Raw genomic sequence first — 15,880 nt, 5'->3', positions numbered from 1 at the left:
CCCCCCAAATGGTTGTAAGAAAACTTTCCAGATGGGTTGCTTTCAGAAAATATGGTGCTTAATCCATTTTAATCCAATCATAGCGGCAGGAGGATTAAGTGAGATGAAACATACTTAAATTCAAAGGAAATGCTGGAAACTTGGCACTTAACTCTGCACGAGAAGTTGAAATGAATTTACTTCTTTGTGATAAAGTGTGTTGCTGTTTGTTAGTAGGGTTGTCAGAAAACATGTGTAGCAAAATCTTTTTTGATATTGTATGGATTCTCAAAAACGCTTTTGATTTTAAGTTTAATGTTCAAAGGCTAAGATAAGTTACAAACAATGGTTAATTTCGTGTTGTGGTTAAAACGTCAAACATGAGTGGGAAATGTTGCCATTACTTGATATTGAGATGTTAATAATATGGTGTTGTGTTCTGTATACTGTGAAAGTTTTCCTAAAAATGGCTAAATATTACTTCATTTAAATCATACAGGGAATCGTATTCCATGTATTATGATGCATATTGTATCGTCCACTTGCAAATACTAAGCCCTATCTGTTAGTTTAATATTTATACAGCGAGTTAATCATAGACGTAGTAGCTGTTTCTTTTTTGTTTTTTTTATGGTACTGGGGTTAATTTGACTACATGTGTTATATGTTACTCCAGTTTTAGAAGTATGCTGTCACAGAAGCATAAATGCTCCTGACTGTGGCCTACGATGAAGCAACAGGCACATTTTACAGCTTTTATGGGCGTTTTATGATGTCTGCAGCCAGATTAACAGCTGGGATGTTGACACAGTCTTATCAGTGGCATCTCCATTTAGAGCAGACTGGGACAGAAACATGCCCCCCCCCCCCTCACACGCACACGCACACACACACAATCCCGTAAAGAAGGGTTGTGTTTAAAGCTGTGTCCTGGTTAGATAGTGCATCACTAAATGCCTCTTCTGCTTTCCCCCTTCTGGTTTTGTTTTTGAGGAGAAAGTTGATCCTACCCCCTGGCCCCCTTTCCTGCTGGGATTAAGGGCCTGTCAGATATATGTGATCCAGGAAATACCTTTACTAGGCCCAAGTGGGGTCACCATAGCAACTGGCACTAGAACCTGCCGCTGCAGGCCCTCGCTCGCTCGCTCCCGTGCACATGCTCTCTGCTCTCTCTGCCCGCTCCCTCTTCCCCTGTATTGTTCGGAGGCCTTTGTTGTGATGGTGGGAGGGATTAGGCAGGTTTGCTGATGTTGTGTTTAGGTTATGCTACACAGAAGTACTTCCTGTTGTAAGGAAGTGTGTGTACAAACACTGTGTGCTTTGAGAACCATTCAGAATGATCACGTTATGCTTTTACATTGGGTTATCTAGTTCAATTTTTTTGTGTAGTTTTTAAATGCCGGGGGGGACTTTGGGAAAGGAGGACGAGTAAAATGATTTCACATTATAGTTCTGCCACAGGGGTTTACTTTGTGGTGATAACACAACTATATCAAGTAGAGCTAAAACTATTAGTTGGAAAATAAAATCTACCACTATTTTGATAATCAATATAATTTAAGGCACAAACCTTTTATACATAATTTGGTTCAAGCTTTGGAAGATTGGCTTTTTTCCCTCTGTTTGCCTCATATTACTTTAAAACAGTGTCAGCAATAGTAAAGAGGGGGGGAACGCATTTTGAAGGTAAATGTCTTCAAATTTTAAATATCTCCTCTGAAAAAATGCTTTGCATACCAAAAGTTTTTTAGTTTAGCCAATTCAAGGCATTTCTAGACAACATCTCAGGATTTCGTAAATGATGTGGCATTATTTTAAATGTTTTGGCTTCTAAAAAATTATTAACATTTCATAATGTTAGATGTTTTAATGTCCTTTAAAACCAGGATGTTATTTGCACGTTGTTGGAACTTCATGCTTATTTTTGCCATGGATGTGTGATCCTAGAGCAAGAATGTGCAGCTAGTTGTCCAGTGACTATCTTTACCTTTTGTAACTAGACAAACAACACTATTGTGATGGACAACGTGTCTAACCCTAATTGGGTTACCCCCTCCCCCTCGCGGACTATGTAGTCATTTAGCACAGGGGGGCTCAGGTGTCTCGCTCTGTGACGCCTCCCCTCTCTTCAATCCTCATAATTGAATTTCGCCTTCCTTTCCCAAGTAGCTCCTTGCCTGCCTGACGATAGGGCCTTAAATTAAATCATATAGAAAATTAGTTAAGGGATAGGTAAGAGATGTGGTTTGCTGGGAGAAAATCATGAAAGGACTTTTCTGGTGTCCCTGTTTTGTGATTGAAGTACTTTTTGAACCATTTATAGTACAGATACAGCCCCATTTTGTGTCTCGCTACATACTATATACCCCTCCAGTTATTCGATATTGGTGGTTATCCTATTTTATATTTCTCACAGTTTGTTTGTGCCAAAGATAAAAACAATTTGAGCCCTGCTTGTGTTTCTATTTAGATGATATTACTGAGCTTTCGAATAACAAAGCCATGTTCTGCATTTTCCCCTTCAGTCTCTGTGGAAACGCAAACGGAGCTGTTCACGCTCTATCTCGGGGATCGTCTGGATCTGAGTTGCTCTGCCAAAGACAGTGTAGTCAACTGGACCAAAGAACATGTGTCTGTGGTGGACGGAGAACACACACGCATCCGCAACGGCCAGCTGGAGATCGAGACTGTGGAGCTGACGGACTCTGGTCTGTACGCCTGCATCACCTTCGGCAACCACAGCGTCTACTTCAACGTCACAGGTAACGTCTCAGAAAAGGAATTGCAGCAGATTTGGTGTAGTTTGATCACTGAGAAGCTAAATACATCTCCAGTGTGAAAGTACATAATTCTGGTAATGGTCATGCAATGGAATCAAAATGTTGACATTACTTATTAAAGGGGCAGTGAAATGCTTGGTAATGTATGTTTTTATAGATTCATCCATCAAAAAAACGGTCGAGATTTTCTGCCCTGGTTTTTTTTCAATTCAATTTTTTAAACTAACAAATTATTGTTAAAAACTCCATTATACTTAATTGTTGACAAGAACGGTTTGTTTTCCAGCGAAACCTGTTCCATACAAGTCATTCTGTTATTTATTTATTTTTGTACTAAAACTGTATGATTAATGTAAAACGGAACATGCAGTCGCCTTTTTATTCAGTGTGTATGTATGAACTCCCAAAGTTTGTATCCTTACTTTAAGAAAAGAAACGACTGAAATGCTAGTCTTGTTTTTGGTGTTGTGTTACTGTCTGTATAAATAGAATTGTACCTTTTTGTTTCACTAGTTGATACCCTGGCCTCATCTGAGGATGATGATGAAGATGAAGAGTCTTCGTCTGAGGAAGCCAAACTGTTGGGCAGTCAGAAGCTTCTGCGTAAGTGTGCTCATCTCTTCAGCGTACTAATGCCTCTGCAACAAATGCTGGCCCTGAGTCACAGGGTTGTGAGTAATTTTCATGAATGGTCAGTGATTTGAAAGCTTTATGATTCGATTATGGGTCTGCCATGTGTGTGTGGGTCACACTCTGTGAATGATTTTTCTCTGAATCACAGGGTTTTCAGCACCTCGGTGACAGCTTTTACATGAAGAATGTCCCTGTGGTGACTAACAGTGGTTAACCTTAGATGACTTCCAATTTGTTCCTTAGAGTAATTAAGACACTCGAGCTTCATCATCTGGCCACTCTGCCCACAGAGAGACCAGCAGCTGCCAAGCATGGCTACCAAGACGACCTTTACTTGTTTTACTTCCCTTAAACCTACACAATGTGACTTTACCCACCCGAGGCACAGCCAAAACCTCTCAAGAAAATATTTTTTTCCGACTTTTATTTAAAGTGGACATATTATGCTATATTGGAAAAATATATTGTAGGGCCATACCTATACAAACATGTCTTTGAAGTTTTTTGCTTAAAATACCAAACAGTTCACCCATTATAGCCATTCCTCATACTGCTCATACCCCTCTCTTGCAGCCCTGTTAGAGAAATGTAGATTTTGGGTCCTTAGCTTGAAAAAAAAAAAAAAGAGGAGGCGGAGCTAATGCCTGATCAGAATTCTACCGGAGCCAAAGTTCAATTCTGCTGTGATAAAACGCCATCCTGTTTAAACCACATCTTGCGGGTATTTCTAAAATAGTATGGAGCTCAAATGCTTTTTCTCTTGTGGGTTTATCACAAGGTGAGTTCCTTTTTTTATTTCCTGCTTTTTAAACGCGTGCTGTTAACGAGGCTTGCTAACGTAAACAAAGACGAGATTACGTCCAAAACATGTCAGGCATTGTTTCTGATAGCAATTTTCTGTGGGTCCGCTGCTGATTTGACGTCAGATCAGCAGCAAATCTGTATCCGCTCGTTGTACCCTTGTTTTTAAAAGATTTGGGTACGGAGGAAAAGAGAGAGGGTTTTATTTTCTGACGCTGCGTGAGTTCCCTGACGCACCGGGGATACATATTTATGTATAAAACATCACAAAGTGCATTATGGATGATAGGTCCCCTTTTAAGGAAAGGAAACATACTCACTGTGACTATAATTTAATAACATGCATTATGTAATACATCCATCCTTTTCTGCCGCTAAACCACGTCTGGTTTGTGGTGGGACCGGCCAAGAAAGACAGACCAGACATTCCTCATTGCTTCTTATCCTCTTTTTGAGGGTGAGCCCATCCACTACTGATGCACCGGTTGACCTAGAGGTTCCCCAGAGGTTTGGTTAAGCTTACTAGAAAATATAACAGTGCACAGACACGTGTGCAATAGTCACTCCACTGTTTCTCTCTTTTGCCAAATCTCATTGTACGGTGGAACAGTTTTAAAAGTTCAAACAAAATTAGGCAACTGTGCTAACAATATATCTCTATCAATTATTCTTGTATACACACATGCAGCAATTTCCCCCTTAGTCTGTCATTGTTTCAGTCCTGATTACTGAGCTACTTTACTGCATAAAGTTCGAGTCTGGTCTGTTGGTTGATTAAACTTAATGTGTCCGGGTTAGTTAGTGGGGATTATGTCCCGAAATTGGTCAGGTGGGAATACAAAAAACAATTGCCAGCAGATTTCATCCAGCCACACTACAATGTAAACGTAATTCAGTCTGTGATATTTGAAATCTCATTATTTTGGTCACCCCTGAAAGGCCCAGTTTCTCTATTCGAGGTTCTTCAGATCATTCTTGGCCAATTCATTTGTCAGGGTCTTAGGCCTCGTCCACACGGAGACGATATCAGTTGTATCCGCTAACGTTCTCTATTGTACTCTATTGCGGATTCGGAGCCCGAATCCGATACACTTTGATAACGGCTCCCAAAGTGGGTAGGCTCCGTGTGTACGCCCTATACCAGGGGTGCCCAACCAGTCGATCGAGATTCCCAGTCGATCGCGAGATGTGTCTAAAAATAGAACAACAATATTCTGTTTTATCGTTAATGTCCTATAACATAATCTTCCTGTGCCAGAATAATGCACTTGAACGCATCAAAGCTTTGTGATTGGCCGGCGTGACCCCATGTGTCGGGGCGTGGCTGGTGGGCAGTGGGCACTATTTCGCTGACGTTGTCCGTGTCAACCACAGGAGTGACAGTCCACACACACAAGACCGCAATTATGGCAGAAGCAAAAAAGCCCAAAATATATAATTTTCACTCCGAGTGGGAGGATGATTATTGTTGTATCTATTCCAATTCAAAGTCCATCTGTCTCATCTGCAATGCGAGCGTGGCTTTATCGAAGAAGGGTAATTTAGGAGCGGCATTTCAAAACAGTGCTCAAACGCTACGAGACGGAATTCCTTCCTAATTCTGCCCTACGCTCCCAAAAGGGGAGGGACCTGAAAGGGCAGCTAAATGCACAGCAGTCCATTTTCACCAGGCCCAACAACAAGAGCAAGGCTGCTACCATAGCATCTTATTGTGTCAGTCACGTTCTTGAGAAACACATCAAGTCTTTCAAAGACGGCGAAGTTGTGAAAGAAGCATTCCTGGAGGCTGCCGACGCGCTTTTGGGGACAGTAAAAATAACAGTAGCATTTCAACAGGTTTTTGATATAATAAAAAGTCAAGTTAGATACCGTTATTAATCAGCTGTACGTTTTAGTTTGTTTGAACTTTATTCATTATAATTATTGTACAAAATGGTATAAGAATGCCAAACTTAAATTGATTATAGTCTATTATCAATTCAGGTTAAGAAACTAGTGTTACTTGCATCCAATTTTAAAGGCATTTCTTTTTATACTCTACTAAAATGCAACAAAAAAAGGGTTTGATTCTATTAATTTTGTCTTTTTTATTGCACTTTGGCAGCAGATTCCTGTGTAGCTTCAGATCTGAGTTGTCTTATTAGTAAGCCTAATTTATACTTTTGTAGCAACACTATTTTTATATAATGGCAAAGAAAGGGTTCAGAGTCTTTTCTTTTTTTCCTGTGTCATATATGGCAGCACTGTTCAATGTTTCTTGAAAACATTACCCACTGTAGTATGTGACGTGTGAATAAACTCCAACTCTGTATCAACAACACTGTTGTGTAACTTCAGTTAAATACTTTTATTTTATGAAGTATTAATCGTACAAAGGTCAGTTTTATACGAGTAGAAGTTTTATACAAGTGTATTTACCTGGTAGTAGGCTGTCAGTAATGGTTACGCCTCTCTATTTGGACTGGTAGATCTCGGCAGACTGGCAACTTTAAAAGTAGCTCTCGGTTCAAAAAAGGTTGGGCACCCCTGCCCTATATGATAATTTCCTGAAAACGATGACGCCATAGCCCCGCCTCTCCCCACCTCTCCTCACCCCCGCATCGTTGATGATGCATTTCGCCAACAACAACAACGGCGGATCACAGGGTTGCGTTCGTGCTGCAGACGCTACTGACCATGATACAGATTTTAGTGCAAAATCTATAGCTCACCACAACCATCAGGCCCGGCATATGTACTACAGCATCTCCTGCGTTTTTGTTTCTTGAGCTGACTTTTTGTGATTTTTTGTCTCCGTGTGGACGGGGCCTTAGAATTACTCGTAGTGTGGCCCCTCCCACTGGGACCAATTTGCCTTTGAAAACCCTACAATAAAGCTATTGCCCTGATTCAAATGGAGCTTGAGGTTTAAGGTACCTACAATATTTTTGCATCCTTACAAACACAAGCTAGTATTTATTACTTGTCTGATTTATTTTTATGTTGTGTCTTCTTCTTTAGCAATGGCTCCACAATGGGCTCATCCAGAGAAAATGGAAAAAAAGCTTCACGCTGTCCCAGCCAGTAAGACGGTGAAGTTTCGGTGCCAGGCCAGCGGAAACCCAAATCCCACCCTGAAATGGTACAAGAATGGCAGGGAGTTCAAGAGAGACCATCGCATCGGGGGCTTCAAGGTAACAGAAAATATTTTTATAAATGTTTTCCGTTCAGTTTATGTTTAGTGACACTACACCCTCCTTAGCATTTCTTATTGAATCACTCTAAGCCCGTTCAGTACGAGGGGAGATGTGTCAGTGATCTCATCTCTACATTAGATCACCACCGCCCCCTCCCCTGGAGTAAGAAACACTTCCTGCAAGTGAAAAGCGGAGGCAAGTGTCACATTTGACCTGAGAAACAATGCAAGATGAAACCTAATGCAACAAAAAGGGAAGTCGTGGCAGAGCTATAATACCTCCAGGTGGGCAATCCTAGCCACCTGTTTGGTTGAAGATTACATTGGCTGTCCTCATTCTGGGTATCAGGACATTTCTGTAATTTCATCCATGCAGCAGTAAATCTACCAATATGAGGGCTGGGTATTGTTCAGTTATATCTGGTCCCTGTGTCTGATCCCTGAATGATACCCTTTTTTGACACCAATTTTATACATTTAATTTTTAATGCAAAATAAATTACGACAATATGTAGTACGTTACAGATTTTTGTTTTTCTTATCGTACAGGCAAGCTCCATGTTTATTAGCTCACTAACGTTCATGAGATTGATTTCTTATGTGTTGGAATATGGTATCGAAAAGTATGGCTTTTAACAATTTTGGTCAGTGTCAAAAGATAAAAATGTTGTTTCACAGCCTCTATATACTACTTACTGTATGCTATCATAACTTCGTCAACGTCTGCCCATTTCCTGGCAAGCTGTATTCAAATGCGCAGCCATCTGCTAATACAGTAAACTGCTAAGTTATAATTGTTGATAACACAGTTTACTCTTGTCTCTGGATTTACTTAGCAGAGGTGTGGCAGGTGATGGATGTAAACCGGATCTGTTTTACACCACCACTTACTGGCTATGGCATCATCAGCCCCACAGATTCTTTTTTTTTAGGGCTTTATTTAAAAACCTTAGATGACCTTTTTGATAAAAAAATATATTTGGTAAAACCGTCATAATGTCATAGTAGGCTGTAAATATGTTGCTTTAAGTATCTTTACATCAACTTCTCTGTGATAATCTTTGTTCAGTTGCCTCACAGGTGTGGGATGTATGTCCATGTTCTCGAAGAAACATCCCCCTCCTTCCTTCATCTGCTCTTCCTATCAAGGTGTACACTAGTCCAGCCCTGTCTGGTGCTTCCAGCCCATCTCCCTCCCCAGCTGGGACACATTTAAGAGTTTCCTCCCAGCTGCCTGCTCCCCTTGTCCCCACCCAGCCAGGCAGCACACTTAACCATCTGGCTGCTGTTTTTTTTAGTCAAGGTGCAAAGGTCTGCATCAGCGGCCGGGGACGTCTCTCATCCCTCCCACACTCTTGCTTTTATGGCCTGTGCTTCTATTGTTCATATCGTCTGCATGGAGATGTGCAGGAGGGAGGGAATAATGTGGACCACATGTATATGTAGCCAAGCACAACACATCTGGCAGCAGGCAGCTGGACTCCCTCATCACGTTTTAGCTAAATGAGGGAAACTGTATGGCTCGGTCTTGTGTATATGCATGTTTGATGTTGCCATTGCCTCAGAGGTTCGTTGGGTAATCACACACTGCCGGTCTTGGCAGATTTATGGAAGAAAAACTATAACATGTCTTGGAAAAAAGAGCCAGACATCAGTTGGCGCTAATAAGACAAGTTGGGGCAGATGTATATAAAACATGTACCCATTTTCCTTTGGTCTTTGTTTGGTAGGACAAAGATCTGCTGTTTGTAACATAGGCTGTTGTCACAGGAAGAAGGAGTAGTGTGTTATCTTGTTATCATCACATCACACCTTGTTAGCCGTCGCTTTGAACAGAACAACATTTGATTTACGACAATTCATATAGGGTAAAAGCAGATGGAGAGAACACAAGTTCTCTTAAGTTTTTAATGTAAAATGCAGAATTGCAGTTTAGCTTCATCTCTGTGGGCTAGCTGCTGGCCTCATTTACGTTACTTAAATTTGAGTTGAATTTAAGTTCTGATTGCTCTTAAACACCATTAAGTGCTATTTTTTTTACCATTTCCCTCAGGACCTAAACTGACCTGCAGTGAGTGGTTTTTGTGAACTAACACATCTGTAGCTGCCAACAAATTAACTAATCTGTGTACATAGCTGGGATATCCCCTGTGCTGTTTAATACCATAAACCGTATGTTTGGATACTTAGTCACTTTGAGCAGCAGTCCTATCTGTACTCTGTTTGTACGCCAGTCACTCTAACATTTGCTCTTTCCAAACTGTTAGGTCCGGGATCATGTGTGGACCATCATCATGGAATCGGTAGTTCCCTCTGATAAGGGAAACTACACCTGTGTGGTGGAGAACCAGTACGGCAGCATCAATCACACCTACCAGCTCGACGTAGTCGGTAAGTGTACACTGCAATCAGGTTGTCTGTATATTAAAGGTCCCATGTCATGGCCATTTCTACTGATCATAATTCCATTGCTGAGGTATACTAAAATAGATTTATACTATGGAATTTTCCAAACTCACATTGGTTTCTGATAAAGCATCTCTGTAAAGTATGTGTATTCACCGGTATTCACTCTCTGTCCTAAACGGCTTGTTGGAGCTCGCCCCCCCCTCCTGTGAGCCCAGTGTGCTCTTGATTGGTCAAACGACGTGCAGCTGCTCGTGAGGAGCTGCTGTGAGGAGCATACAGGGCTTCCCTGTCGGAGATAGATACAGCGAGAACAAGCGAAACTCATCCTGAGTACACACAAACACTCACAGCCGAAGTAAAAACAATAAGTGTGGCTTGATATTGAGTAAGAAAGAGGTTTATACCGCTGAGAGCATTTCTCCGCGATCCCAACGTAGTCCAAAAAACGTTTACCCATTTAAACAGTCGTGGTAGATACTGTACCTTGTTTGTTTTAAACATCATAAATACACAAACAGCAATGAATACTTACAGGTTGTGTACCCGAATCTCCCGCTTGTCCAAAAACAGCAGGGTGTGTGTGTGTGTGTGTGTGTGTGTGTGTGTGTGTGTGTGTGTGTGTGTGTGTGTGTGTGTGTGTGTGTGTGTGTGTGTGTGTGTGTGTGTGTGTGTGTGTTGCATGTAGCAGCCGCATGTGTGCAAACTGCCCCGCCCCCTCGCACACAGACAGGGAGAGGGAGAGATCTCGTCAGGATTGGAAAGATCGAAAATACTAAAAATAATCATATAGATGCATTTTTGCAGTTTTTTCTGCATATTAGATAACGGAGTTGACGACACCAAAACTGCAATATAATGTTTGTGTAGCATAATAAATATGGCATATCGTTTTTCAGTCCCTTACGCTGTACATATCCGGAAATAATTGCTGAAAGGTTTTGGGAAGCTTTGTTTTTCGTGAAAGGCTGGCAGAGGGTGCGGCCATAGCGCTTGGCATGGCTACTGGGTATCCATACGTAGCAATACCCAGGAAGTAAATGAGAAATCTCCAACGAGGCGTTTTGGGGAGGTATTTTCTGTGTTAGAGTTTTACTCCCCACAGGGTGTACTTTGAGGGTTTTTGACTCTGCACACCGTTTACATGCATAAAAACATTAATAACACACAAGGGGAAGGGTAATAACCGGAAAAGCATGACATGGGACTTTTAAGTAAAAGTAAGTATGTATAATCAGCTAAATGTACTTATAAAAATACAAAAGAAAACTCAAAATTACAATCATTCAAATTAAATAAAAATATGACCTATATGTGTAGAGATGCCAATTAGTTGTTCTCAATTGGCTAATTGATTGATTGTCTTATCGTTCAGATTGTAATTTGAAACAAAACATCAGCTTTTTACAAATCTTGTTTTTCTTAAGCAAAAGTCCTTATTATTAAAGAAACCAGTAACAAAAATGTAGTTCAGTAAAAAGTACAATATATTAAGTGACATGATAAGTAAATACTCAAGTAGAGTATAAGTACCTCAAATCTGCACATGTGTGAGTTTCAGTAAATGCACTTAGTTACTGGTCATCACTGCTTCCAGACGGCGCGTGATGCCACTCCAGAGGAATGAGATATTACCCCCTTGTTGTGTTTCTGCTGTGTAGCTCTCAGAACTTTAATGCAATGATCAGCCCCATATTGCACCAGGAGGATCATTTATGGAAGGCATTAAGAAGCACTCACACCCCCCAAACTAAATCACGACCTCATGGACTGTACCCACCTCAAATTCTGACCCTATCAGCACAAAACAATGTAATGAATCCGATTTCTCTGAGTGCGTGCATCCGATAATGTGTAATGAGAACGTCTGTACACACACATTTTGGCATTACAGGAATCAATATGCGCTTTCAAGCCTCAACAAATTAGATATCCAAGCTGCAATAAAAGAACAAGAGGCTGCCTATCCTTCTTCCTCTCTCCTCTTACTAATAAAATATCTTTGACATGAAACCTATTGAAAACGCCTCTGAGCGGGCATTTGTTTTTAGACTGTTGATATAAAAGTTTGTGTGGACTGACACTGAGATGAGTCTGGAGGCAGATTTTTCTTTATATTATTTGCGTGAACAGATCGACAATTTGGAAGTATCTGTATAATTTGTAATGCAAAAAAACATTTGTTTTGAAGTTGAAAATACAAAACTAATCTTTGCGTACAAACATTTAAAAAAAAAAAATAATAATAAATGTTGGCCCCCCAAGGAGAAATTATTATTGTCATGTGTAGGCCATGAATGTATATCAAAAGAAAGTTTAGGCCCAAACAAATGTTAAATGTAAGCTGAGATGAAAAAAAACCAACGTAATGTGTGTGAATGAGAGATAGTTGTCACATAGTACCCTGTCAGAATAAACGTCTCTGAACTCAAGCTGTGTGTGTCTGGGGTCAGCCCTGAATGTCACAGGCAGCAGAGGAGATATAGCAGAGCCGGAATATTTTTAAATCACAATTAATATTTAATCTTTAAAATAAACATTCGTGTTTGCGGTAAGTGTACACGTTTACATATTTCAATTATTGAGACCTGTTCCAATGGGTGACAGTCCTTTTTATTTCAGTCCCACCACCATCAACGCCACACTTTTGGTATGAGGCTGCCGGAGTGGACAGCACCGCTCAGCTGTTTGTCTTTCCCCTGCCAAAACAGACATCAAATGCAGCACAAAAGGCCTGTTCAAGGGCAACAGTGTTGGGGGTGAAGTGTGTGGGGGCATGTCAGGCAAGGGTAAAACTATTTGAGGACAAGTGTAAAAAAAGGCAAAAGCACAGAATGTTGCAGCAAAGGCCGCAGGAAGTACAGCAGTCCTAAGTGATCATAAGGCTCCTGGTTTGAACATTTTGCCTAGTGCTTGGCGGATATTTTGATCAGTACTTGATGCAGAGGGTATCGCATAGTGAGGTAACATGGGTCTCTCCATCACAACGGCAACGTCAGCTCTGCTCGTCATGTAAAGACAGCTTTAGCCAATTGCAGAAACCTGTCGATATGTAAATTGAGTCCAAATTAAATTATTGTATCAGGATGGATCAATGGAAAGGAATGGGAAAAAAGTGAAATGATAACTCCTAATATTCAGTGGCTAGCTTTCTTTCCAACGTTGGAAAACATTATGTGTTTAGTATACTGAAGAAGCTTTTCATGATTGCAGAGGGATAGCAAGTTAATCATTGTCGTCATTTGGAGGAGAGTTACCTGGTGTAGCTTTAACCTCCCTACCTGAGAGGTCAAAATCCCTTTGAACAAATAATAAAAAAAATGTCCAACAAGCAGTTTTATGCGTACTAAAAAGTCCAAGCTAAGCAATACAGTACATTTCAGAAGTGTGTGCTGGCTGGTGGCCCTCTTGGATCAGGCCCTCTGAGCTGGCATTGCCTCGGGTGTTAATGCGTGACTTCTGATTGGTGGAGCTGGCTGCCGGCCTTATCTGAGTGTTACATTACTTCAAACTTCCAGAGCTTACTAAAAGTCTCTTGAGACCAGGAACCAAAAATGCCAGAAGGGGAGAAACAAGATACAGCAGAATGGCTGGAGGATAACAAAAATAGTTTAGACAATTGGCTGCAGTTCAGACGCAGATACATTGCCTATACATCTATATTTAAATGTATACATGTACAGCTTACCAGCAGCCCTTCATTCAGTTTTAATGTATAAATAAGTGTCTACAGTAGAGCTACATTCCTGGTTTATGTTTCAAAACAAACGCACGTGTTCTGACTTCTCACTATACAGTGGTCCTTTTGTCTCCTTGCAGTTGTTCTGTGTCCCTTTATGGTCCTTGTGTGTGCTGTCTTTGCAATCTTTAGTTTTTTTTTTCTTTTCTTTGTATAGTCATTTTGAGTGTCTTTGAAGTAAGGGTCAGTGTCTCTTTGTGGTTGCTATCTCTGTAGTTGTCATGTCTCGGAAACTTATCATGAAAGGCTATTCTTTATATTAGTTTTGTCATGTCCCTTTGTTCTGTGCCCCCTCTGTCTTATTGTAATAAGTATTCCTCCTCTCGTTTCAGAACTCCATGCTCCCCGCCCCTATGTGTCTCCTGTGTTCGTGATTAGTTTCCCCGCCCTGATTGTTTCCACCTGTTCCCCTCACCTTGGGTATATATTGTGTTAGCCCCCACCTGTCCAGTGCCAGTTCGTTTCTCATTCAGGACCACGTTCAAGCCTGCTCCATGGTCGTATCCTGTTTTCTCATGATCACGATTATTGCATCTAGTTTCTTGTTTTTGTTACTGTGTTAATTCCAGTAAAGTCTTTATTTTTGAACACCACCCGAGTCTGACTTTGAGTTGTGCATTTGACTTCATGCCTCTGAGTTCACCCCCTTGACAGTACGAACTGGCCATTAAAATGAACTCAGCCGACTCAGACCAGCTAAAGAACGCCATCCGCTCTCAGGGCCAACGTCTTGGGCAACAAGAAGAGCAGATGGCCGCCATAAAGCACGGAGTGCAGCACCTAACCAACAGCCAGAGGGAACTACAATCATCGGTGACAACCCAAATGAATCAGCTGGCAGCTGAGGTTCAGCAGGTGCTCACTGCAGGCTGCTTCCCCTCCCGCGACCCCTCTGGTCTCAGCGGCGACCAGATTCAACCCCAACCCGGCTACTGAGCCGCACATTCCTTCCATGCGTCTGGCTCCACCCGAAAAGTATTCCGGAAACTCGGAAGGCTGCCGGCCGTTCATCGTGCAGTGTGAGTTACACTATCGACACCAACCGGCTGCTTTTCCCACGGATGACTCCAAAGTGGCTTTCATCTCCCATCTCTCCGGCCGAGCAGCAACATGGGCTATGGCAGAATGGTCCCGAGGCTCCCCCATCTGTGGGTCTCTGGACGACTTCATAGACACCATGAGAAAAACCTTCGATCAAACGTCCCCGGGCAGGGAATAAGCTCGGGCTCTGATTAAACTGCGGCAAAATCAGCGTAGTGTGGCTGACTACGCTATTGAGTTCCGGACTATTGCAGCCGACAGCGGCTGGAACTCCGCTGCATTGTTTGACGCATTCGTCAGCGGTCTCTCGGATCCCCTACAAGACCAGCTGGCGCCTCTCGATCTGCCCGCTGACTTGGACTCCGTCATATCCATGGCAATAAGAATAGACAATCGTTTGGCGGAGAGGAGAAGGAATAAATTCAAGGATGCGGTTGGTCCGCCTCTCCAGAGGAGGCGCTCACCACCTGCGTTCCGGACAACAGCGCCCCCTGGCTCCGTGGAGGAGCCAATGCAGTTAGGCCACGCCAAGCTTTCTATGGCAGAACGTCAGTCTCGATCAAAGGAGGGTCTGTGCTTCTACTGCGGGCAGCGCGGACATCCACAAGCGGCTTGCCCGGTAAAGAGGAGGCTCACCAATAAAGAGGACGACGTTGGTGAGCCGGATCTCTTCCTTTGACTTTCCTCCTCGCACCCTGACCCGCATCCAGGTAAAAGTCAGAGACAACGTTTTTACTCATGGTGCTCTTATTGACTCAGGGNAGGTCAAGGTCCTGGGAGAAGTCTAGCAGACAGACCCATGTGGAGTTTGCCAGAGATCTGGTACTTTTTTTGAAATACTAACATAAAATACACATTCTGGTACTCTCTTGAGAAGAAAAATAAATAAATCTATTACTACACAACATATTTAAAAAGAAAAAAAGAAAGCCATTTTAGTTTTTTGTTACTTTGTTCCGAAAGCTGAACCTGCTGCTCCTCACAGAGAGAAGAGGGAAGAGGCTGTGTGAATTACTTTACTTTGTGGATAAGGGTGGATAGCTCCCATTGCTCTGTGTGTCAAAATGAAAGACAGCCCACACACCTATCCATCATCAAACCGTGGGGTCTTATTTCATTACGTGTTGATTTCTATCAATACGTAATGTTGTATCGATGTAGGCCTATATAGAGATGTACTACAGCAAAAGTATTCTCCGTCGGGACTTCCTGCAACAACACCACGCCGTTATCTTGATTCTGGTTGGCCAGAAGACATTATCAAAGATGTTCTATTGAGAAGACGATCACTACGTGACAAAAGTTTTCAAAACCGTTTCTGGTCTT

The 15,880-nt window shown here is 41.9% G+C and overlaps 1 protein-coding gene across 4 annotated transcripts in view; it reads left to right on the top strand.

Moving 5' to 3' along the window:
• Window positions 1-15,880, top strand: part of fgfr1a (fibroblast growth factor receptor 1a) — a 41,143-nt gene that overhangs the window by 9,772 nt on the left and 15,491 nt on the right. For all 4 annotated transcript variants that reach the window (XM_010792188.1, XM_010792186.1, XM_010792187.1 and 1 more), the window contains exons 3-6: window positions 2,505-2,741; window positions 3,273-3,362; window positions 7,194-7,366; window positions 9,636-9,759. In XM_010792188.1, coding sequence (XP_010790490.1) covers window positions 2,505-2,741; window positions 3,273-3,362; window positions 7,194-7,366; window positions 9,636-9,759 — 624 coding nt within the window. The remainder of the gene's footprint in view (window positions 1-2,504; window positions 2,742-3,272; window positions 3,363-7,193; window positions 7,367-9,635; window positions 9,760-15,880) is intronic.

The sequence above is a fragment of the Notothenia coriiceps genome, unplaced genomic scaffold, assembly GCF_000735185.1.
Source record: "Notothenia coriiceps isolate Sejong01 unplaced genomic scaffold, NC01 NC01_scaffold00036377, whole genome shotgun sequence".
Classification (NCBI taxonomy): Eukaryota; Metazoa; Chordata; class Actinopteri; order Perciformes; family Nototheniidae; genus Notothenia; species Notothenia coriiceps.
The sequence above is the reverse complement of the archived record's forward strand: the minus strand, read 5'-3'. Positions and strand labels throughout refer to the sequence as shown.